The sequence below is a fragment of the Talpa europaea genome (assembly GCF_964194135.1).
Source record: "Talpa europaea genome assembly, chromosome: 7".
Classification (NCBI taxonomy): Eukaryota; Metazoa; Chordata; class Mammalia; order Eulipotyphla; family Talpidae; genus Talpa; species Talpa europaea.
The window spans coordinates 35,111,365-35,134,494 of NC_140074.1; the positions used below are offsets into that span (position 1 = coordinate 35,111,365).

General features: G+C 41.6%; 1 protein-coding gene across 1 annotated transcript; it reads right to left on the reverse strand.

The window, feature by feature from the left end:
* Positions 1-202: 202 nt before the first annotated feature.
* KCNV2 (potassium voltage-gated channel modifier subfamily V member 2) lies at positions 203-21,189 on the reverse strand (the record flags this gene model as incomplete). Its single annotated transcript, XM_084239023.1, has 2 exons — positions 203-1,541; positions 19,813-21,189. The coding sequence occupies 2 exons, from the start codon at positions 21,187-21,189 to the stop codon at positions 1,284-1,286; spliced, it is 1,635 nt and encodes a 544-aa protein (XP_084095149.1). The 3' UTR covers positions 203-1,283.
* Between the last annotated feature and the right edge of the window lie 1,941 nt (positions 21,190-23,130).

Consider the following 23,130-nt stretch of genomic DNA (forward strand, 5'->3'; position numbering starts at 1 on the left):
CAAAAGAAATGTAAGATGTTGCTCCTCTAACGGAGTGTTCAAAATCAGGGCAGACACCCACAAAATGTAGTGAGTTAAAGAGCACTATGAGGCAGGCCAAGTTTAGGCCAAAATGAACATTTCTAGGGGTTGATCTTTGTGAATCAAGCATCCTGTGCGTACGTCTGCATCACATGCCCTTTCACTTTCAATCTGATGATAAAACATGCAAGGAGTTTTGATTATTATGGCTTTGTAGTATAGTTTGAAATCTGGGAGAATGATGCCTCCATTCCTTTTTTTTTTTTTCCCAGGAGGGATTTGGCTATTCGGGGGTTTTGGTGGCTCCATATGAATTTCATCAATATTTTTTCTATTTCTTTGAAGAATGACATTGAAATTTTAATTGGATAGCATTGAATCTGTAGATTGCTTTTGGTAGGATGGCCATTTTGATAATATTAATTCTTCCAATCCATGAGCAGGGGATGTATTTCCATTTCTTTGTGTCTACTTCTATTTCTTTTTTTTTTTTTTTTTAAAGAGAGGCATGTATTTATTTATTTATTTATTTATGTATTTATTTGTACATGCACTGGGCACAGTCAGAAGCGCGGGAGGGTGAGAGAATTCACCAGAGCCAGAGCGGGGAGCAGAGCAGGCAGAAGGACCGAAGTACACTGCTGAGGGGAGCAGCGGGCGGCAGGAGAGGTCTGCGCGCCATGTGGGACCCTCCTCCAGTGGCCGGAGAGCAGCCGGGGATCGAACCGGCGCTGCAAAGTCCGCAGGCAGCTTCGCAACCCAGCGCCCAACCGCTGCGCCACCGGGGAGGCCCTACTTCTATTTCTTTTAACAGTGTTTTATAGTTTTCTTTGTATAGGTCCTTTACTTCTTTTTTAGGTTTATTCCCAGGTATTTGATTTTTTTTGTTTCAATAATAAAAGGAATGGTTTTCTTGATTTCTTCTTCACTCATAGCAGGAATCTAGAAAACCTAAATAAGGGACCAGGAAAAAGAATAACTATAAGAAAGAAAAAATCAAAATCAACAAACAACTATGAACCAGAGACACACTATGGAGGTAGGGGGGAAGGAGGAGTTGGGGTCAAAATAAGGGAGTTGCAATTGTATGGGGAATATAAAAATAAAATGAAAAAAATGTATTCGGAAGAAGAAAAAATACACAAAATAAATAAAATTTTTCTACCAAATAAAAAAAAAAATCCAAGGAGGAATGGAGCCTAGGCCTTCACGGGACCACCAGCTACATGTAGAAAATACTCACTCTGCTGTCTTGCGGTGGGCTATGGGCTGCTTCCAGCCACACACTCTGCCATCTTCTTTCTGGCTCTCTGCATGAATTCCACATTTCCCCTTTCCCTTCGGATCGTGGTGTACTCATAAGCCTTGAGCTTGCTGTAGTAATCAGAGAACTTGTTGTAGAGGATGGAAATGGGCATCCCATTGAGGATAATCCCAAAAGCAATGCAGAGGAAGGCAAAGAGCCTGCCCAGGTGGGTCTCTGGGTACATGTCTCCATAGCCCACAGTGGCGATGCTCACCTGTACAGGAAGGACGCAGCTGTTAGCACTGTGAGGAAGGGAGGGAATCCGGCAGACAAGTGTTCAGTCTCCCTGAAGGGACATGTGGCTTGTGTTAACAGCGCCCCCCAGAGCCAGCTTTAGGAGGTACCAGAAAGTTTGCCTGCAGGTCCTGTGTGATGGCAAGAACACAAGTTTTGGAGCTAAAAGACTTGGGTTTATATCCTGACTATCACTTACATATTTTCTTTTCTTCAATATGGGGAGATAAGGCCTACTTCAAATGGTTGTTGTGAAGTGTGCACATGATAATCTGTCAAGTTTCTGGTACAGAATGGGCTCAATAAATGTGACCTTTTCCTTCCTGCAGCAGTGGGGGGGGAGCTTTAGGACCAAAGTCCCTGGGTTTGCTACAACATAGAAGTCCTGGAAAGAGTGCTTTCTTCCAACCAGTCAGACCTGGGTTCAAGTCCTGACTCTGACCCTTGCCAGCTGAGTGACCTTGGGCAAAACATTCAGAGTCTTTAAGTCTGTTTGTACATCTGAAACAGGAGGATGATGCCTAACTCTCCGGAGTCTCACGAAGACTCAGTAAGGAAATCAATGTAAAGAACTTACCAGAGTTTTGGGCACATAAAAGGCATTAAACTATACCTCCTCTGTGTCATTCTTCTCTCATCTTCAGAATGGAGACTGTTGAGTTGTTATGTAGTTGTTATGTCATTTCTGAGAGTTGTTACGTTAATATTTCTGAGAGTTGTTATGTTACAGCACCATGAAGGTGCTTTAATTGTAGATATCTGGAGAAACACACTCATTATTTTGCAAAGGGATTGCTGTAAGATATCACCGACCAAAAGCATGCTCGCCCTGCATAATATTCTTCCCATCACTCTTGTCGTATGGCTTTAAATTTCACTAATTAGAGATCTATTTAGGTTAACAAGCTTCTGTTTAAAAATACAGATACCTGTGGGACTAGTTATCAGTCAGTGTAGGCTGAGAAATCCCAGGAAAATCTCTCAGGGTTTGTTTGTTATGCTTCATGTACCAAGACTTCCTTTTGTCCCCAGACCATTGCCAAACTGACTAAGCAGGTCTGTTACTTACTGTTGGGAAAAAAATGTGTGTTGCACAACTCCAGGGGGCATTATTTGCTTCACTGATTTTTGCCATAATTTTCCAGCAGATGGTAGTAAAGTTCCTAAAGTTTTGCTGCTGATTCTTACCAAGATGGCCTTTAGCTTAGAAAAGTAAATATTTTTGTTTTGTTGATGCGAGAGTTCCTTTGAGCTTAGCAGAACTGTGAGTGATTAGTTAGAACGGAATATAGAGGGCCCAGCTGAGCAAATTGGCTGGAGCTGATGAGAACCACAGTTCCATCCAGCCTCTAGAAAGGACAAGGTTGTGCCTCTTCTTCAGGATGGGAGACACACCACCTCCCACTGCTCTCCCACCCGTGAGAGACCTGCTGAGGGACGGGCCGTGCATTCCCAAGGTGGGAGATCACCATCAAGCTCCTAAGAGGGGCAGGGTGGTGTAGATGAGGGTGAGGAAAGAGGTGTGGCACTTGACTCCTTGAGTCTGAAGCCATTTCCCAACTATGAGTTGGACAAGGTGCCTAAATGCAATTGCCTAAATACTCCTGTCTCAGAAATAGGCATTTCAGTGTCTATTTCTGAAATGCCATGAGAATAGTAGTACTTACCTTTCTGGGCTGTTTTGGGACTTGAAGGAATGCCTGGCTCAGGGCATCTAGGCCATCATGTTCTTATGCTTATTAAACCAGTGACCATGCCACAAGATCCTCCCTGGCTCCTGCTGAATGCCACGTGCGGGAGGTTGGAGGGCTGCAGTAGAGATTCTCCCTTCCTGCCTTCCGGACCAAAAGTTGATGAGAGGCAGTGATAAAGTGAGGTCATGGGTTAGTCTCAGAGTGTGCTTGTGTGCTTTTGTGCCCGTGTGTGTGTTTCTTTGTCACAGGCCACACCAAAAGTAAGGACCTGGGTCAGATCTCTGTCCAGGCATATGAATCAAACAATAGCTGTTGTATGTCACTAATGTCATCGCTTACACGTCTGTACAGTTGTTGACCCTCGAACAATATGGGTTTGAACTACATGGATTCACTTGCACATGCAGTTTCTTACATAAACACTTATAACAGATGATACAAACTTGCAGTGTTGATAAAGTACAGCACTGGAAATATACTTCGTCCTTATTTTCTTAACATTTTCTTTTTTTCAACTTACTTTATTGTAAGAATACAATATATAATACACATACAAAATACAGGTTAATTGTTTCTTCATGTTTTAGGTAAAGCTCAACTTCAAACCATTAGTAAAGTTTTGGGGGGCATCAGAAATTACACATGGATTTTCGACTGTGTGGAGGGTGAGTGCCTGGCCCCTGTGCTGTTCAAGGGTCAGCTGCACTCTCTGTGGACAAGGCTAGAGTTTACAGAGTGACAGGAAGAGAGAGTTTTGGAACATGAAGCATTTACAAAAGGTCAAAGCAGAGGTTTTGGTGTAAGCCCCCCAAAGGTGCAGGGTGGAGGCTACAGAGGAAGGAAAACAACTTAGATAGAGTATTGTGACGTTTTGAGCAATGTCCACACTGGCTTTGCTTCACTCCCAACCTCATTTTTTCTTTTGTTTTTTTGGCTGAACTTTGAGTGAAGAGTCAAAAGCAAAGAGAATTGGCTTAAGAAAGACTTGATAGTTGATGTGTATAATATGGTCTAAATATTTTTTGTATATCTTAGATTTCTATTTTTAGAGAAAAGATCTTTTCTGTTAGGAGACTCTGTATAACAATTTCCAAAGCATTTGCTCAAAATGCATAGCTAATTTATTCATTGTCTGTTTTATGGATAATTTGACTCAATAAGTGATCTGCATTTTGCTCTTTGGCTTCAAGAAGAACTCAGAATCCCTTGGCCTTAGGGGATGTTTTCTCCATGTTCCACAGGCCAAACCACTTCTCCCTGGATGAGCATTAAAAATTGAAGGCCCTAAATTGACCCAGGTGACCTCACAAAGTGAGTTCTCATATTCAGGGGAGTTGGGTTTGAAAAATGTGACCTTCTGAATATTAAAAAAAAAAAAAAAAATGAAACAACTGGCTGGCTCAGCTATTCTGTAAAGTGGAAACTTACCATTCTGTTGAAAATATGCACGTTTTGCCTATTCGTTAGCTCCCCAAAGCCAGTATGAGCTCTTCCTCTAGCAGCTTACCCACTAATCAGCAAACCCTGGCCTGCTAAACATTACCAGGAGGACAGCGTCCATTTTTTTCTCTGAGCCCTTAGAATGACTATACTTGAAATTCTCCTTCAACAAGGAATGTTTATTTCCTTCATAACAAACTAGGCTTAGATAAAACCTTGGCACCTGGTAATGTACCTAGGTATTACAATCCCAAAGAATAAAAACTGATTTTTCAAAATATAACACCCCCTCTTATTTTCCCCAAAGAATCTGAGGTGGTAAAGATTAATGTTTTCTAGCTAAAATTACTAATAGCTCAGTGCATGCTGCCCTTCAAGGGATTTAGTTTCAAAGACTATACTTAGCATATTCATGCTGTTGTTGCTATAAATATCTTAGGAATTCCTCTTTTGGATTATAGTCTGCGCAAGAATCAGTAGCATGGCCTTGAAACAAGTGGTCTTATCCTCCTCTGGGTGCCACTCTCAAACTTAAAGGTCTTGACTATTTAAAAATATTGAATCCACTCTCAAAAAGGTAAAGATTTAGCACCATTAGAAAAAAAAAAATAGACATGTCGCAGGCTCTGAGGATAATTCCCCTGTGGAATTCAAAGAATGATCAGGGAAAGCACTGTTAGAATTAGGTTAGGGGTGACCACCTTGAAGAGAACCACCACCCTCATCTGTATATTAAAGTTCTGATGTGTGTATAAATTGTGTGCCAGGGGGAGATGTGTAAAAGCAAAGGCAAGTTTGGGATCTACTCATCTCTCTATAGTGTGGTTCATCACCTCTCCCCATAATGCCGAAGCTCTATCTTCTCAGCTTACTTGGTACATACAGTTCTATCATGGCCCTCTTGAGTTACACTGGCCAAGAGGAGAAGCATAGCTTAAAGAAAAAAAGGGGCTACCCCAAATCAGGAGTCTACAAGATCACAAGTCATATAAGAATCTAACAGGGCCTCCCCGGTGGCGCAGCGGTTGAGCGCTGGGTTGTGAAGCTGCCTGCAGCCTCTGCAGCGCTGGTTCGATCCCCGGCTCCTCCCCGGCCACCGGAGGAGGGTCCCACATGGCGCGCAGACCTCTCCTGCCGCCCGCTGCTCCCCTCAGCAGTGTACTTCGGTCCTTCTGCCTGCTCTGCTAGCTGCTCTGGCTCTGGTGAATTCTCTCACCCTCCCGCACTTCTGACTGTACCCAGTGCTTGTATAAATAAATAAATAAATAAATAAATAAACAAATAAATAAATAAATAAATAAATAAATAAAATAAATCTTAAAAAAAAAAAAAAAGAATCTAACAGCCATGACACCATTTACAACCCCTGTGCCATTTCTGAAGGGGCTAGACCTTTAATGTCTTCTGTACCAGCCATTTACCTGTTTCAGTTCCAAGCCTGACACCCTTCTGAACCCTTTTCTGTGATTCGCAGCTGGAAGTCTACAGAACACATTTCCCAGGCACCTTTGCCCTCTGTCTTCTGGTTGTGTTCTGCCAAAGAGAGACGTTGGGAGACTAGAAGGTGAATGAGGAGAGAATGATCTCTCTCTGTACTTGCAATTTCTGCTGTCATTCTCCAATAGCAGCAGGTAGCTGTGGCTCAGGCATCTCTTGGCTCTCCCACCACAGTGCAACCTGCGGTGCCATCTGAGGGGTCCCTGTAACAGTCACACAGTGGCTTCACCTCTGTACTACTAGGTTGGGCAACTCAACCTGTTCTTATTTGTTGCCCTAGTTCTAAGGCGGGCAGATACTTTCTCCGGCTACCAGTCTTTGGGTTATCTCACATTCCCGTTTTTGTTCTTGCAGTCTTCCAGCACCCATATATCTAACTCCCTGTGTCAAGTTCCCTTTGTTTTCCATTTTCCTGACTGTAACTTGACTGATTCTTCTTCCAAATAGGTCTCCTAAATCAAGCAAGCAATCAATAAAAATGAAACATAAAGTAAAATAAATCTCCGTGAACTTCTAAATGCCACCTATTTGCAAGGAAATGATAACATACCTTTAAGAAAACAAAAATGGGAGCAAGGTCTCTGGAGCATAATTATCTGATGCCCTGACTACAGATAAATCTTTTTGAAGAGTTGTTGTTGTTGGTTTGAAGAAATGAGTTCATGACACAGTTTCCCAGTTTGGCTTCTACAGCTTTAACTTGTTCTGGAAAGCTCAGAAGGAAATGGCTTTAGAACAGTCAAATTGTCCCTTTATACTTAAAAACATAGTCACACTGGAGGCCACTGATGACTGCCTCACCATAGAGCCAATTGTTCCCATTGAGCTGTGCCATGCACGTCCCACACCCAGGCTACCCGGATGGCCCCGAGATGCCTGGAGTTGTTCCAGGCATGGGCCTGTTTCTCTGGACACTCAGAAGTTCTCCCAAGATAGAACAGTTGACCCTTTTGTATGTTACAGTCTCTCTCTTTTCTCCAGTAGAAAAGGGATAACTTCTGTTTTAATTTTCCAAAAACAAATCTGGAGGCAAAGGTTATTGTTTCCACGTGAAAAAGATCATCAACTAGTCAAATATGGTAGCTTCTATTTATTGTAGATGGGGTGCAGGTTAGCATTTTACATATGTTTTCTATTACAGCAATGCTTACAAATAACCTCCATTTGACAGATAAATAGGATGGGCTTATCTTTTATCCAAATGCAGGAGTGTTTGCAGACATGAGTGTACATGAGGGATTTGTTTTGCAGCTGTAGAAGAATCCACAATAATGAAAATTACTGTATTCCTCTTAAAACCCTGAGCTGAATTACAGAGGAAGGTTGCAGGAACCTTGGCATAGAGACAGGGAAGATTATTAAAAACAAGTCAGATTTTGAGGTTGTCTGGAAGTACTAAAAACAGATGAATGAATGAGAGAATCTATCTCTGAAGGTGAATAGACCACATGGGATACAGCACTGGAGTGACACAAGAAAATATCAATCATATTTTTCTTTTTCCTTACATCATTGTTCTCTCGGATGCAGTCCCTGTTGTTCACCCACCACCATAGCACCTGTCCCTTGTGCTCTTTTCTCCCCTCTTTTGACCCCTCTCTCTGCCCCTCCCTTGCTGTATGCCTCAAATCTGTGGTCAGCTTGCAAGTTTTCTCTTTATCCTGACCCTTTTTTGGTTTTCCAATGTTCCACCTATAATTTAAACCATTTGATATTTTTCTTTTCAATGTATGAAAGTGTGTTTTCTGAGGCATATAAATGAGCAGCAACACCTTACTGTAGTAGAATGACTGTATTACATCTGAAACCTATACACTTGTAAATTTTATTTTATATATTTTTACATCATTTTTCATTTTTGCACAAGGTATGCATTTTCATCTTGGTTATAGTCCCTGTACAATTCCCCCCCCACCTTGTTTTGACCTTAATCCCTCCTCACCTCCCCCCCCACAGTGTGTGTCTGGTTTATAGTTGCTTGTTGATTTTGATTTTTACTTTATTATAATTAGTCATTTTCCTGATCCCTTATTTAGGTTTTCTAAATTCCTGCTATGAGTGAGACCATCTGGTATTATTCTTTCTTTCTGGCTTATTTCGCTGAGCATGATTCCTTACAGCGCCATCCATGTTGCTGCAAATTGCATGTGTTTATCTTTTTTGAATGCTGAGTAATATTCCATGGTGTATATGTACCACATCTTCTTGATCCAGTCATCTATTTTTGGGCATTTGGGTTGTTTCCATAGCTTAGCTATTGTAAATAGTGCTGCTATAAATATAGGGGTGCAGGTGCCCCTTTTAAATTAATGATTCTGTGTCCTTTGGGTAAATACCTAGGAGTGGAATTGCTGGATCATATGGAAGCTCCATCTTTAGCAGGTTGAAGAATCTTCACACAGCTTTCCATAGTGGTTGGACCAGTTTGCACTCCCACCAGTGGTGCAGGAGAGTTCCTTTTTCTCCACATCCTCGCCAACATTTGTTGTAGCTAGATTTTTTACAATGTGCCATTCTCACTGGTATAAGATGGTATCTCATTGTAGTTTTGATTTGCATTTCCCTGATTACAAGTGATGCTGAACATTTTTTCATATGCCCTTTGGCCAATTGTGTTTCCTCTTTGGAGAAGTTTCTTTTTAGCTCTTTTGCCCATTTTTTTTTTTTTTTTTATAGAGGCATGCTTTATTTATTTGTTTGCTGGTTTGTTTGTTTGTTTTTGTTTATACATGCACTGGGTACAGTCAGAAGCGCAGGAGGGTGAGAGAATTCACCAGAGCCAGAGCGGGGAGCAGAGCAGGCAGAAGGACCGAAGTACACTGCTGAGGGGAGCAGCGGGCGGCAGGAGAGGTCTGCACGCCATGTGGGACCCTCCTCTGGTGGCCGGGGAGCAGCCGGGGATCGAACTGGCGCCGCAGAGGCCGCGCGCAGTTTCGCAACCCAGCGCTCAACCGCTGCGCCACCGGGGAGGCCCTCTTTTGCCCATTTTTTGACTGGATTATTTACTTTGTTTTTGTTGAGTCTCTTCAGCTCTTTGTAGATTTTTGTGATAAGTCCTTTATCATTAGTGTTGTGTGCAAAAATTTTCTCCCAGTTGGTGATCTCTTTGTTTTGCTTACTGTCTCTTTTGCTGTACAGAAGCTCTTTAATTTGATGTAGTCCCATCTGTTTATCTTTGCCTTCAGTATCATTGCTTTGGGTGATGAGTCTTTAAATGTTGCTGAGGTGCATGTCATGTAGTGTTTCACCTGTATTTCCTTCTCTATATTTTAGGTTTTCATGTCTTATGTCTAGTTCTTTAATCCCTTTTGAGTTGGTTTTTGTGCATGGTGTGAGGCAGTAGTCAGATTCATTCTTTTGCATGTAGCAACTCAGTTTTCCCAGCACCATTTATTGAACAAACTTTCTTTGTTCCATTGCATATTCTTTGCTCCATGGTCAAAGATTAGTTAACTGTAAATCTGTGGGTTTATATCTGGATTTTCTATTTGGTTCCATTTATCTGTGTGTCTGTTCTTGTTCCAATACCATGCAGTTTTGATGATTATGGCTTTGTAGTATAGTTTGAAATCTGGGCATGTGATGCCTCCTTTCCCTTCTTCCCCCCCCCCCCCAGGAGAGCTTTCGCCTCTGGGTTTTTAGTGGTTCCATGTGAATTTCATCAATATTTGTTCTATTTTTTTTGAAGAATGTCATTGGAATTTTTTATTAGAATAGCATTGAATCTGTAAATTGCTTTTGGTAGGATGGCCATTTTGATAATGTTAATTCTTCCAATCTATGAGCAGGGGATGACTTTCCATTTCTTTGTGCTTCTTCTATTTCTTTTAACAGTTTTATAGTTTTCTTTGTATAGGTCTTTCACCTCTTTTGTTAGGTTTATTCCCAAGTATTTGATTTTTTTTTGTTTTAATAATAAAAGGGATGGTTTTCTTGATTTCTTCTTTAGATTTATTGTTTGTGTATAGGAAGGCTACTGTCTTTGTGTGTTGATTTTGTATCCTGCTACTTTACTAAATGGATTGACTAATTTAATTAGTTTTTCAGTGGTGTTTTTGGTGTTCTCTATGTATATTATCATATATAATATGAATAGTGAATAGTTTGTCTTCTTCCTTCCCTATTTGGATTCGTTGTATGTCTTTCTCTTGTCTTATTGCTCTGGCTAGGACTTCCAGTATTATATTGTAAAGCAGTGGTGAGAGTGGACATCCTTGTCTTGTTCCAGATCTTAATGGAAATGCTTTCACTTTTCACCATTGAGAATGATATTGGCTATGGGCTTGTCATGTATGGCCTTTATAATGTTGAGGTATGTTTCTTGTATCCCGAGAATTTCAAGGGCCTTTATCATAAATGGGTGTTGTATTTTGTGGAAAGCTTTCTCAGCATCTGTTGATATTATCATATGGTTTTTATATTTCTTGTTGTTGATGTGTTGGATTACATGGATTGATTTTCAGATGTTAAACCATACTTGTGTCCCTGGAATAAATCCTACTGGTTGTGGTGAATTATCTTATGGATACATTGTTGGATTCTGATAGCTAAAATTTTATTGAGGATTTTTGCATTAATGTTCATTAAAGAGAATGGCCTGTAGTGTTCTTATTTTATGTTGTCCTTGTTCAATTTTGGTATTAGTGTAATGTTGGCTTCATAGAATGTGTTTGGTATTATCCCTTCCTTCTCAATTTTTTGAAAGAGTTTATGTAGGATAGGCACTAATTCATTTCTGAATGTTTGGTAGAATTCATTTGTAAATCCATCTGGTCCTGGGCTTTTGTTTTTGCGGAGGGTTTTGATTACCATTTCAATTTCACTACTTGTAATTGGTCTGTTTAGGTGTTCTATTTCTTCTTTATCTAGCTTTGGGTGATTGTAGAATTGTAGGAATTTGTCCATTTCTTCTAGATTGTTGAGCTTGTTTGCATATAACTGTTCATATAACTGTTTCTCCCGTTTTTTCTTTGTGAGCCTGACTAGGAGTTTGTCTATTTTATTTATTTTTTCAAAGAATCAACTTTTGGTTTCATTGATCTTTTGGATTTTTTTTTAGTTTCAATTTCATTTATATCTGCTTTGGTTTTTATTATTTCTTTTCTTCTACTGATTTTAGGGTTTTTTGTTGTTCTTTTTCTAGTTCTTTGAGCTTTGAAATTAGGTTGTTTCTTTGAGTTCTTTCTTGTTTCTTGATGTGAGCCTCTTTTGCTATATATTTTCCTCTTATTACTGCTTTTGCTGCTTCCCATACATTTAAGAAATTGGTGTCCTCCTTGTCATTCAACTCAAAGTATTTTTTAATTTCTTCTTTGATCTCCTTATTAGTCCAGTGGTCTTCCAGTAGTGTGGGTTTCAATCTCCATGAGGTAGGAGGGTTCCTTGCCTTCTTTTTATGTTTATTTCTAGTTTGATGCCTTCACAGTCAGAGAAGATGGTTGGTATGATTTCATTCTTGGTGTATCTGTTGATGTTTGTCTTGTGTTCCAGTATGTGATTGTTCCTGGAAAATGACCCGTGTGCTTTTGAGAAAAATGTGTACTCAGATTTTGGGGTGTTTAGTGTTCTATAGATGTCTGTTAAGCCCATGAGGTCTAGATTCTTATTTAGAGTTTTAGTGTCCTCACTTATTTTTTGTCTCATTGATCTATCTATTGTTGATAGTGGTGTGTTGAAGTCTCCTATTACATATGTGTTTTCTCTGATGTCTGTTTTCACAGATGATAATAGTTGTCTGATATATTTTGGTGCTCCTTCATTTGGTGAGTATATGTTAATGTGTGTTAATTCTTCTTGAAGTATTGTCCCCTTAATCATAATGTAGTGACTGTCACAGTCTCTTTTTACCTTTTTGAGTTTGAAATCTGTTTTATCTGATATAAGTATAGCTGTTTCTGCCTTCTTTTTTGGTCCATTTGCTGGTAGGATTGTTTTCCATCCTTTGAGTCTATTTTCATGTTTTGTAGTTAAATGTGTTTCCTGGAGACAGCAATAGGTTGGGTTTTGTTTCTTAATCCAGCCTACAACTCTGTGTCTTTTTATTGAAGAGTTTAGTCCATTTACATTTAGAGTTAATATTGATATGTTAGTGTCTATATTTGCCATTTTGTCTTTTTTCTGTTTTATTTATTTTTTTAATTATTTTTTTTGTTGTTTCATTCTTATTCATCCCTCTGTTGGTTCTGGCTTTAGGACCCTTGTAGTATTTTTTGGAGTAGGGGTTTAGTCATAATGAAATTCCAGAGTTTCTGTTTGTCTGGGAAGGTCCTTATTCTTTCTTCAGAGAGGAAGGAAAGCTTTGAGGGATAGAGTATTCTTGGTTGTCATTTGTGGTCTTGGAGTTTGTTGACTGTGTCCCTCCACTCTCTCCTTATCCGTAGTGTTTCTTCGGAGAAGTCTGATGTCTGCCTGATTGGTTTTCCTTTGTATGTTATCAGTTTCTTCCCTCTGTCAGCTTCATTATTTTTTCCTTGTCTTGGATTCTTGGGAGCTTTACTATTATGTGTCTTGCTATATTTTTCCTTTCATCATGGAAGTTTGGTGGTGTTCTTGCTTTTTGTATGTCTATTTTCAGCTCCTTCTTCATGTTTGGGAAGTTCTCTTCAGTTATTTCCTTGAATATTTTCTCTGTTCCTATGTCTCTCTCCTCTCCTTTTGGGATTCCTATAAATCTTATATTTCCTTTCCTCATGGAGTCAGATAGGTCCTGAAGTCTTTCTTCATTCTTTTTCCTTCATACTTCTCTTTCCTTTTCTGTTTTGTGTGTCTTTGAGAGTACTTATTCGTTCTTCCGTTTCATCTATTCTGCTTTCACTGCTTTTCCCGGAGTTCTTTAACTCCTCCATTAATCCTTTGATCTACATTTCTTTCACTTCCCTCTTTAGGGACTCAATTTCATTCTTCTGATTGTTGATTATTTCCCCCTTATCATTGTTTTCCTTTATGACTTCTTTCAGTTTTTTTAATCATGGCAATTTTAAATTCTCTATCTGGGAGGCTCAGAAGTTCTTCCAAGTCACTGTTGTTGCATTCTGGTGGATGATTTTCTTTTTGTTGTGTGTCTTTTCCTTGAAGACTTGCTTGGTTGCTTGTAGTTTTCTTCTCCCTGCTACTTGCTTTCTAATTTGTTCCATGCGTTGGAACACTGTGTCACTGGTACTGGCTGGCATCTTTTTGGTGTGCTCTTTCTGGGATGTCGGAAACTGGTAGTCCAATCGAGTCAAAAACTGTTATGCCAGAAGTCCAGTAGGGCAGTGGTATTATGACTATGTTAGTGGTTGCTGTCACAGAAAATCTCCTCCTTCTGTATTTGTTTAATTCCAGAGATGGGTCTTGCAGTCTCACAGACTGCCAGGGCAGTGGCTGGTTCACCTGCTGGGCTTCAAATTGCTGGATCCCCCTCTGGGCTCTGACTGGCAGCCAGATGGGGCCTGGCTTGTGGGGGCTTTTCAGCTCACTTCTGGCTGTGGGGGTAGCCCTTTCCCGGTAAATTATTTTAAGTTCATGTTTACTTCAATAAAAAGAAAAGCAGTTCCCTGTATCTTCCTGTATCTGAGCTCTTTACCATATAACTTTGTAGAGTGTTATTACAGTGGCTAGGTTAACCTGCTCTGCCCTGTCACTCTGGGTCTGGCTTTGTGAAAATTGCTCTGGCCTGTGGGTTAAGCAAATGGCATGAACATAAACATATCCCATGCCTGCCGGCCTGGGCTTGCACACACACTTTTTTTCTCTCTTGTCTTTTGCCACGGCCAGGGATACATGCCATCTGGAGGATGGAAGATGTAGCCTGATCTCCTCCTTCATTCCACTTTTCCACCAGCTGACCATCAAACACATAAAGGAATTACACCAGTCCAAATGAGACAAACTTCTAGTTGAATCTAGCCTAAGTCATTGACTTGCAAACTCATGAGCTAGATAAATGCTTTGCATTTTAAGCCATTGTAATTTGGGGTGGTTTGTGACACATCATTGTTGTGGCAATATATAACAATTTATGAACAGCTAAATACTCATTTATCATGAGTGTATGCTCAAAATTACATGATGTATGATCAGTAAGATGCTTAGAGACCATTGGATCAGAGTTACTTTTAGGATTCCATTTCTCAAATTCTCATGTCTGTTTAATCTTGTCTATTTAGATGAGTTTCTTATTCATATTTTATTTATTCATCTTCTCTTAGAGAACTTCTCTGACTCTGCCATGAAAGGTAGGTTCTGCCACGCATTCTTTACCCTATTTTCCTATAAGAGAGAAATACCTGAAATTATTTATTATCTTTCTCCTTTAGAGTATAAACTCCAGGAGGGAAGAATGTTACTGTCTTTTTCTATTACTTGGTATCCCTACTCTTTAGAGTACGACTTGGCACATTAGAGATGCTCCAGAAATTCTCACTTAATGAATGAATAAGATAGATTTTCGTAGGTTACATGAAGAATGGGTCCTAATAATTTGTATCTTTTAACTGTGTCTATATAAGGATACATGGTATATTTTTAATATTTTCTGCTTAAATATTTTATTATTAAAGATTGGTTTTATCCCTGGAGGTCCTAAAATTTTGGCTGTTAAATTTTTTTTTTTTTTGAGGCATGTTTTTTCTTTATTTGTTTGTTTGTTTGTTTGTTTTTGTTTATACATGCACTGGGTACAGTCAGAAGCGCGGGAGGGTGAGAGAATTCACCAGAGCCAGAGCGGGGAACAGAGCAGGCAGAAGGACCGAAGTACACTGCTGAGGGGAGCAGCGGGCGGCAGGAGAGGTCTGCTCGCCATGTGGGACCCTCCTCCGGTGGCCGGGGAGCAGCCGGGGATCGAACCAGCGCTGCAGAGGCCGCGGGCAGCTTCGCAACCCAGCGCTCTACCACTGCGCCACCGGGGAGGCCCCTTGGCTGTTAAATTTTTTAAAGTGTGTTTTGCTTTTTAAACCTGATTATTCACATAAGGTCTGATCAATGTTATATTTTGGTTAGATTTTTTAGCCTATTTTAGTTTTAAATATTTTTCTTTTTATCGAAGTAACATGAACTTAATTTACAATAGTGTATATAGGTTTCAGATATATAGTGTCTCGCCTCAGCTACTGTATGCATCACCCTTTGTATTGAAGTAATGCTGCCTTAGAATAGTATAAGTCTCGGGTATGCAGCATTAGAAATCAATGTATGTATGTATGTATATACTACAATAAGTTTGCCACCAAAAGTCCAATTCTCTCCTTCACCATACAATATTCCCTTTTATGGATTTACCCACCTCTTTTTCCCAGTTCCCTCCCAGTTACTGCTAATTTGGTCTTATAGTCTAAAAATTTATTTTTTTTAAAGATTTATTTATGCATACAAGAGCTGGGATGTAGGCCAGAGGTGTGGGGATATGAGGTGAGAGGATTCACCAGAGACAGTGGGGAACAGAATGGGTGGATCTACTGAAATACACTACTAAGGGGAGCAGCTGGCAAGACAGGAGTGGTCTGCTGCACCATGTGGGTAGCTCCCTGACTGGGATAAAACTTGTGCTACAGTGGCTATTGATAGCTTCATAGTGCTGAGACTTAACCCCTTGCACCACCAGCGAGGCCCTATTTTTGTTTTATTTAAAGTCATTTTTTAAAAAGATTTATTTATATATACATACAAGAACTGGGGTACAGGGCAGAGGTGCAGGGAGGTGAGTGAGAGGATTCATCAGAGACAGAGTGAGGAACAGAACAGGCAGACTGACTGAGACACACTGCTGAGGGGAGCAGCGGGAAAGTAAGGAGAGGTCTGCTAGGCCATGTGGGTAGCTCCCTGGCAGGCTGGGGATCGAACTAGTGCCGTAGTGGGTGCGAATAGCTTCATAAGGTGTGTCTTAACCCCTTGCACCACCAGGGAGCCCCCATTTTAGTTTTATTTAGTTTATTTAAATGTTTTGTTTCTCTGTGTACCACATATGAGTGAAATCATATTGTTTGTCTTTCTCTGATTTATTATACTAAGCATAATAGCCTCTAGGTCCATCCATTTTTGCGAATGGCAGAATTTTATCTTTTTTCTTTAATAGTTGAGTCATATTCCATTGTGGACATATACCACATTTATCTGTCAATGGTCACATAGGGTTGTCTAGCTCTAGGCTGCAAAAAGTGCTACAGTAGCTGTGGGGGTACATATATATCTTCAAATTAGTGGGAAACAAGCCATTTTGTTTATATCATTTTGATGGTGTTCTTTCTCTAGCTCTACTGAGATATATGAAAGTTTATTACATAACAACATCATCAGAATTATAGAGAAGATCTGGGTTAATAATATATTTGTCTTGGAGAACCTGGCAATTCTATAATATTCAAGGGTAATTGTTCCCATTGTTTGTATAGTCTCGTTAAGAAATAAATACAAGCTATCTGTCTTTTATCTGATTAATAATGATTTTTACTAGTATAGATAATTCTCTGAAAATAAAATGACAAGGACCATTTGTAAAGGTCTTAGTTAATATTGAGAAATGCTAAGGCTGGAATATGCAAGTTTCAGCTTGCAAAGATAGTACCTAATAGAGATAATAACCACAAAAGAAGACTCACATTTATAAAGGTAGTAATTACTAAAATTTGTTATAGATTAAAAACCGAAAGGTGATTCAGGTTTTCTAGTAAAATTGATGGAAAACACTGATCTTAAGTTAAATTAGTTCATGTACAAAGAAGACAACTTGAATTAACTTTTAGACTTGATTGTATATTAAACAGATTGAGAAATTAAATGTGATCAATAGGCATTCACCTCAGGCAATTAAAATAAATATATCCACTATTTGCAGCAGAATCCTCATCAAAATTCATTAATACATTCAAGGTAAAAAAGTTTTGTAGGTCAAAATTATAGTATCAAAGAGTCCACCAGGCTCAGCTCATGTATGCTAATCTTCTAAAATATTTAGGTGAATGGAAACTTGACTTTCTAAAATGTGGTATTATATCATCAGCATGTGGATTTGTTCTTTTCCCTTTCTGCTTTACTCACCTCCAAAGTAAATGTCATTTGCTGGGGACACATCCTCCTCCATCATCCCCATCTGTACATACAGTTTATGCACTATGGGGATGACCTTTCATCATTTGGAATATGATCAGAGTGGCATTTGGCTAGCTCATTTGGAAGAGCCTAATGTCCTGGCACCACAGAAAGCTCCCCAATCCTGCTGTACATATGAGTGTTCTGCTTTCCAGGGACAGAGAATCAGTGAAATGTATAGCTCCACATCCTTCTCTTAGGGACAAGGAAACCAAGGACTGGAAGTGAGGGAATGAGGTTTCACAGTTAATTTCTTAGGGTCACAGTCAATATAGCAGATTTGAGCTAGAATATAAATTCGCCAACATGCTGCACTACACCATTAGTAATGCTGAGTTGGTTTGTCTTGTATGTTCACACCAGGCTGTGGGTTCTGACGTGTCTGATGTTAATGCTGAAAATACATACTTTCTGGAAAAAATGGTTATATTTACTTAATACCTTTAATGGCATTACAAATATGTACTTTAAAAAAAAAAGTTAATTTTTGTGTAGAGAATGGGTGTGGGCCAGAGGTGTGTGGGGGCAGGGGTGGTGAGAAGATTCACCAGAGACCGAGTGGAGAACAGAATAGGTAGAATTGACTGAAATGCACTGCTAAGAGGAGCAGTGGACACTCCTATAGGCCACTAGGGACACCCATTAATAATCTACTTTTAAAAAAAGAAAACCATTCACCCAGTTCTTTCCTTTGCATGTGTCACTGACCTGAGAAGACCCAATCAGCATTTCCAGGCATTAGGGGACATCTCAGGGAGTTAAAATATGATATTTGAGTAAGGGGCATACATTGTAATTTTTAAAATGGCAAATATCAAAGAAAACAATAACAAGTAACTAATTTATTAATCGCAAATTAGGCAAGTCATGCAGAAGAACTAAAACTTGAAAGAGACAGTGCTAGGCATGGAAAGGGCATGGATTTCAGATTAGGACAGGCACGGGTTTCAATTGTGCCTACCTTTAGTGACATGTCTGCACTCACACTCTCTGCACCTTAATCCAACTAGCTGTGAAATGGGGTAATAATAATAATACCTGGTCTTCAAAAGAATTTTAGTGATAAAGGAGGAAGTTGCAGTTTTATATCTTCTTTCCACACTCAGATTTAGCCTACGGTCAGGAGTACTTCAGTTAAGGTTGACCTCTTTAGCCAAATCTCCCTTCCTTTTATAAACTTACTTACAGTGTCCTACAAAAATGGAAACCACTTCCAAATTGTTCTCTTAAAAAAAAAAAGTGATTATAACCACATCACAATGGTAAAAGAAGATAAACTTTAGAAGACACTTAACAGGTATTCAATTTTTGTTTATTTTTTCAATATTTGTATAACATATATCTGATAAGGGACTGATATGACCCAACAACATGAAAACAAATAATCAAATCAGAAAGTGGATAGAGGAGCCAAATACTTCTCCACATAGACATGCAGAGGGCCAACAGGCACATGAAAAAGTGCTCATCATCACTTATTGCCAGGGAAATGCAAATCAAAACCAGGAGATTCCATCTCATACCTGCGAGAATGGCTCATATCAAAAAGACCTGAAACAAAAGCGTTGATGAGGATGTGGAGAAAAAGGAACACATGTGCACTGTTAGAGGGAATGGAAACTGATCCAGCCACTATGGAAAGCAGTATGAAGGTTTCTCAAAATATTAAAAATATATCTACCATATAATCTAGCAATTCCACTCCTAAGCCTCTACTTAGAGAATGCAAAAACACTAGTTCAAAGGGATATATGCACTCCTGTGTTCATTGCAGCACTATATACATTAGCTAAGTTATAAAACAACCTCAGTGCTCCACAACAGATGAGAGGATAAAGAAGATGTGGTATATATATATACACAATGGGATACTATTCAGCTATTAGAAAAGATGGACTCTTGTGATTTATGCTAAGAGAAATAAGTCAGGAGAAAGGCAAATATCAGATGACTTCACTCATTTGTGGAATATAAGAAACAAAACAAACCCTAGAAATCTGACTGTAGAGTTGAGGCTATTGGAGGGGATGGCTGGGGGTGTGAAATAAGGGGAATAAGAGGCCCATTGGGTTACCGCGGAGTATTATGGGTGCTTTGGAGTTAGGGCAGTATACCCACCAGATAATATGCATCTCGAGAACTGTGACTCTATACTCCTAGGTCTTATATAGTGTTGTAAACCAATGTTACCTCAACAAAAGCCTAGCATTTTAAAAAAGGACAGCAGGCATTCAATAAGTGGCAAACAACCAGAATGATGATGAAGCTTCCCACATATGCCTCCTCAAAATCTACCTATCTAGGGTTTTCAAATTAAATGTAGATTTGGGGGATTCCTAGAATCAAGTCAAATTTAGTTACTGGACTACAGTGTCTATGAATTTCAACTCTATAAATACTCATCTCTTCTTGCTTGCTGGAAAGGGAATGTTCACTGAGCAAGACAGGGCCTATCAGGGTCAAAAGACAGATGACTGATAAAAAAAGGAAAGGGTCCAGGATCAGCTTCTGCTGGGTTGGGAAGAGGGCGGGGGACCCACGGGTGATGATACTCACCGCGGCCCACCACCAGGCGTGGGGGATGCTGGTGAAGTTGGTACCTGGCACGTCATGCTCCACGGAGTAGGCGGCCGCGGAGAAGGCGAAGACGCCTATGGCGATGAAGAGCAGCAGGCAGCCCACCTGCTGGTAGCACTGGCGCAGCGTGAAGCCGAAAGCGCGCAGGCCGGTGGAGTGGCGCGCGAGCTTGAGGATGCGGCAGATGCGCAGGAGGCGCAGGAGGCGCAGCACCTGGCCCACGCGGCCCACCGTCTCGAGGTCGTGCTCGCGCGGGGAGCCCTTGCCACGGCCCGGGGCCTCGCCCGTGACGCCCTCGAGCAGCAGCTGCAGGTAGAGCGGCAGGATGGCCACCAGGTCCACCAGGTTGAGGGCGCTGCGCGCAAAGCGCCGCAGGTGGGGCGTGGAGCTCAGGCGCAGCAGGAACTCGAGCGTGAAGAAGGCCATGCACGCCCTCTCCACGTGCTCCAGGAGGGGCCGCGGGCCCGCGCCCTGCCCGGCCGGCTGCTGCATCTCCTCCACCGTGCTGAGCGCCAGCGCCACGACGGAAATCAGCACGAAGAGGCCGGAGACCACCCCGATGACCTTGGCGGCCACGGAGGAGAAGGGCTTCTCCAGGAGGTTCCAGAGGCATCGGCGCTGTGGCCCGAAGAAGCGCAGGTCTCGGAAGAGCTCGTCGGCCTCCTCGGCCTGCGCCTGGGCGCGCAGCTCACGCTGGATCGTCAGCTGCTCGCTCAGCTCCTCGCGCCGCTCCTCGAAGCAGATGCGGCAGCAGCGCGGGGTGCACCTGAGCCGCACGCCCCAGTAGCCCAGCTCCTCCAGGAAGCCGCGCGGGCACAGCTGGTCGCGCACCAGCAGCAGCCCGGACGCGTAGAAGTTGTAGACCAGCTGGAACACCGCCGGGTCGCGGTCGAAGAAATACTCGTCGTCCCGCGCCTCGTAGTCGTCGCACAGGCCCAGCTGGCGGCTGCGGCCCTTGGCGGTAACCAGGCGGCCCAGGCGGGTCTCGGGGTGGCGGGCCAGCGCGCGGCGGGCCAGGCGGTAGCTGTGGCCGCCCACGTTCACATTCAGCGTGGACGATGCGCTGAGAAGGTCGTCGTCGTCCGGCTGGGAGGTGGTGGCCTCCTGTGGCTGCTGTCCCTCCTCAGCTAGATCCTTGTTCCACGCTTCCTCGTCCCCAGCCTCGTCCTCCTCGATGTGATAGTTGCAGTTACCCTCGGCCCACGGTGGAGCGCTGGCCTGGGAACCAGAGTGGGCCCCCGTGGAGCAGATGCTTCTGTGCTGCTGGCTGCCCCCAGCTTGGGTTGTGACCTCACTCTCGGTAGTAGTCCAGGGCTCGTAGCTCCAAGACCACCTTCTTCCGCTCTGACTGAGCATGGCTGCAGAATCGTGCCTCTTGCTGGTCCTGCCTGGCTCTGGAGGGGCTCTAGCCTGCTCCCTGCCACTAGCAGTTCTGACCACTGGCCCCAGTTCAGTCTGGTCCTAAAGAGACCAGACTGCAGCAACAGACCAAGGGCCCAAGCTTTGCCCTCCCAGCTGCCCTGGGCGCCCCAACCCAGCCTGCAGGGTCTGCACACACATGCAGAAGGCAGCTGTTGACAGCGCTAATCTTGCTGAGAGGGACGATGCAAGTGTTAGGAGGGATTTAGAGCCTCTTAGCTTGTTTCCTCCTCCCTCCTGCCACTATGTGTGAAGTACAGGATGATTGTGTGCTCTTAAATCTGTAGATAATCAGAAGACAGAGATTATTGCTAATAAAAATATTTGCCTACCCTGCCCTTAGGAAGTGCTCAGTGAACTTGGGCTGAGAGGAACTGGAATATGGTACCTGTGTTCTGTGGCTTGATTGTTGAGATCCTGACCTCTACTCTAGTTAATGCACGATTGACAGGGACTGAAATAGCACTGGAAAGCACAGCTCCCCATTTAGGTCATGTAAGAGCTCAAATAAACTCATCCACACACGGTCATATTTTTTTTCACTTGGATTCTCTCTCTCTCTCTCTCTCTCTCTCTCTCTCTCTCTCTCTCTCTCTCTCTCTCACACACACACACACACACAATGAAGTACCATTGCTTTACATCCTTGTTAGTGATTTGACAGTACAGGATGTCCCTGGTCAGCTGTCACTGTAGCAGTCCCACTACCCGTAGTCCTGCACCACAGTTCTCAAATGGATTCTCTTTAGTAGCATTGAGTTTTTGTCAGCTGAAGTTCTGATCTCTCCTTGTTTCTCTCTGCCTCTGTCTCTTGGCATGTATTAGCTGTTCAAAATAAGTTGAATTTAAAAACAAATTCCCTGCTCAAAGAAAATCACTCTTTCTAGCCCTCTCTTCTCTCAAAAGATGTTTCAAGGTAGAGTCTTGGAACTGGCAGCTGGATGGTGAGCCTTGCCATCCTCCTCTGTGCTGTGTTGCATCACATGTACGGGCGTCCAGACTTCCTTCTAAGGAAAGGATCTTCATTACTCTTCAAGACATCGCCTTTTTTTTTTCTTTTTTCTTTTTCCCCAAGTGTAAGTAAGACATAGTATAGTGCTAGATGCTGGAGAAGGAAACTCAGTTGAGACACAGTCATAGCCTTTAAGTGACCCACAGTTTTGTAGGTGACATAAATATGCAAGCAAAGAGGAAGTGAAAAATAAGATCTAGCAGAGAAGAGAGAGTGATTTTCTTTGAGCAGGGAATTTGTTTTTAAATTCAATTTATTTTGAACAGCTAATACATGCCAAGAGAAATCAGAAGGCACAAAGGTACTTTGCAGCAGAAAGTTTATGTCTCTCCCAACCAGAATTTCCAGAGGCAATCACTGCTACTACTTTTTGGTTATCCTTTCAGAAATCTTCTAAACATACACTAGCAAAAACCTTTCTCCATCCACCATCTGAACAGCCTTTTATTATTAACACAAATCACAATATGCTATACGGTTGGATTTTTCCAACTAATCCTATGTCTTAGAGGTGCTTTTATACCTGAAGATAAATGTTTTATTCTGAAACTAACCACTTGTAGTCTGAGAGCAATAGGTCAGCTTGTTTTCTGTCTTTGCTTTTGTAAACCATGGCACCACCAACAACCTTATGCATACCTGTTTTACACATGTTAAAGAATGCAGAAAGGATAAATTGTTAGAGGTGACTTTCCATGTCAAAATCTGTACACTTGCAATTTTAACTGATAATGCCAAATATCCCTCAGAAATGTTTCACCAACTTACAACTCACCAGTGTGTTAGTGTATTGTCACATTTCTCCAGCCCTGCCCAGTTTATAAGTAAAGAATGATGTGTGAGTTAATTTAAATTTCTATTTATCT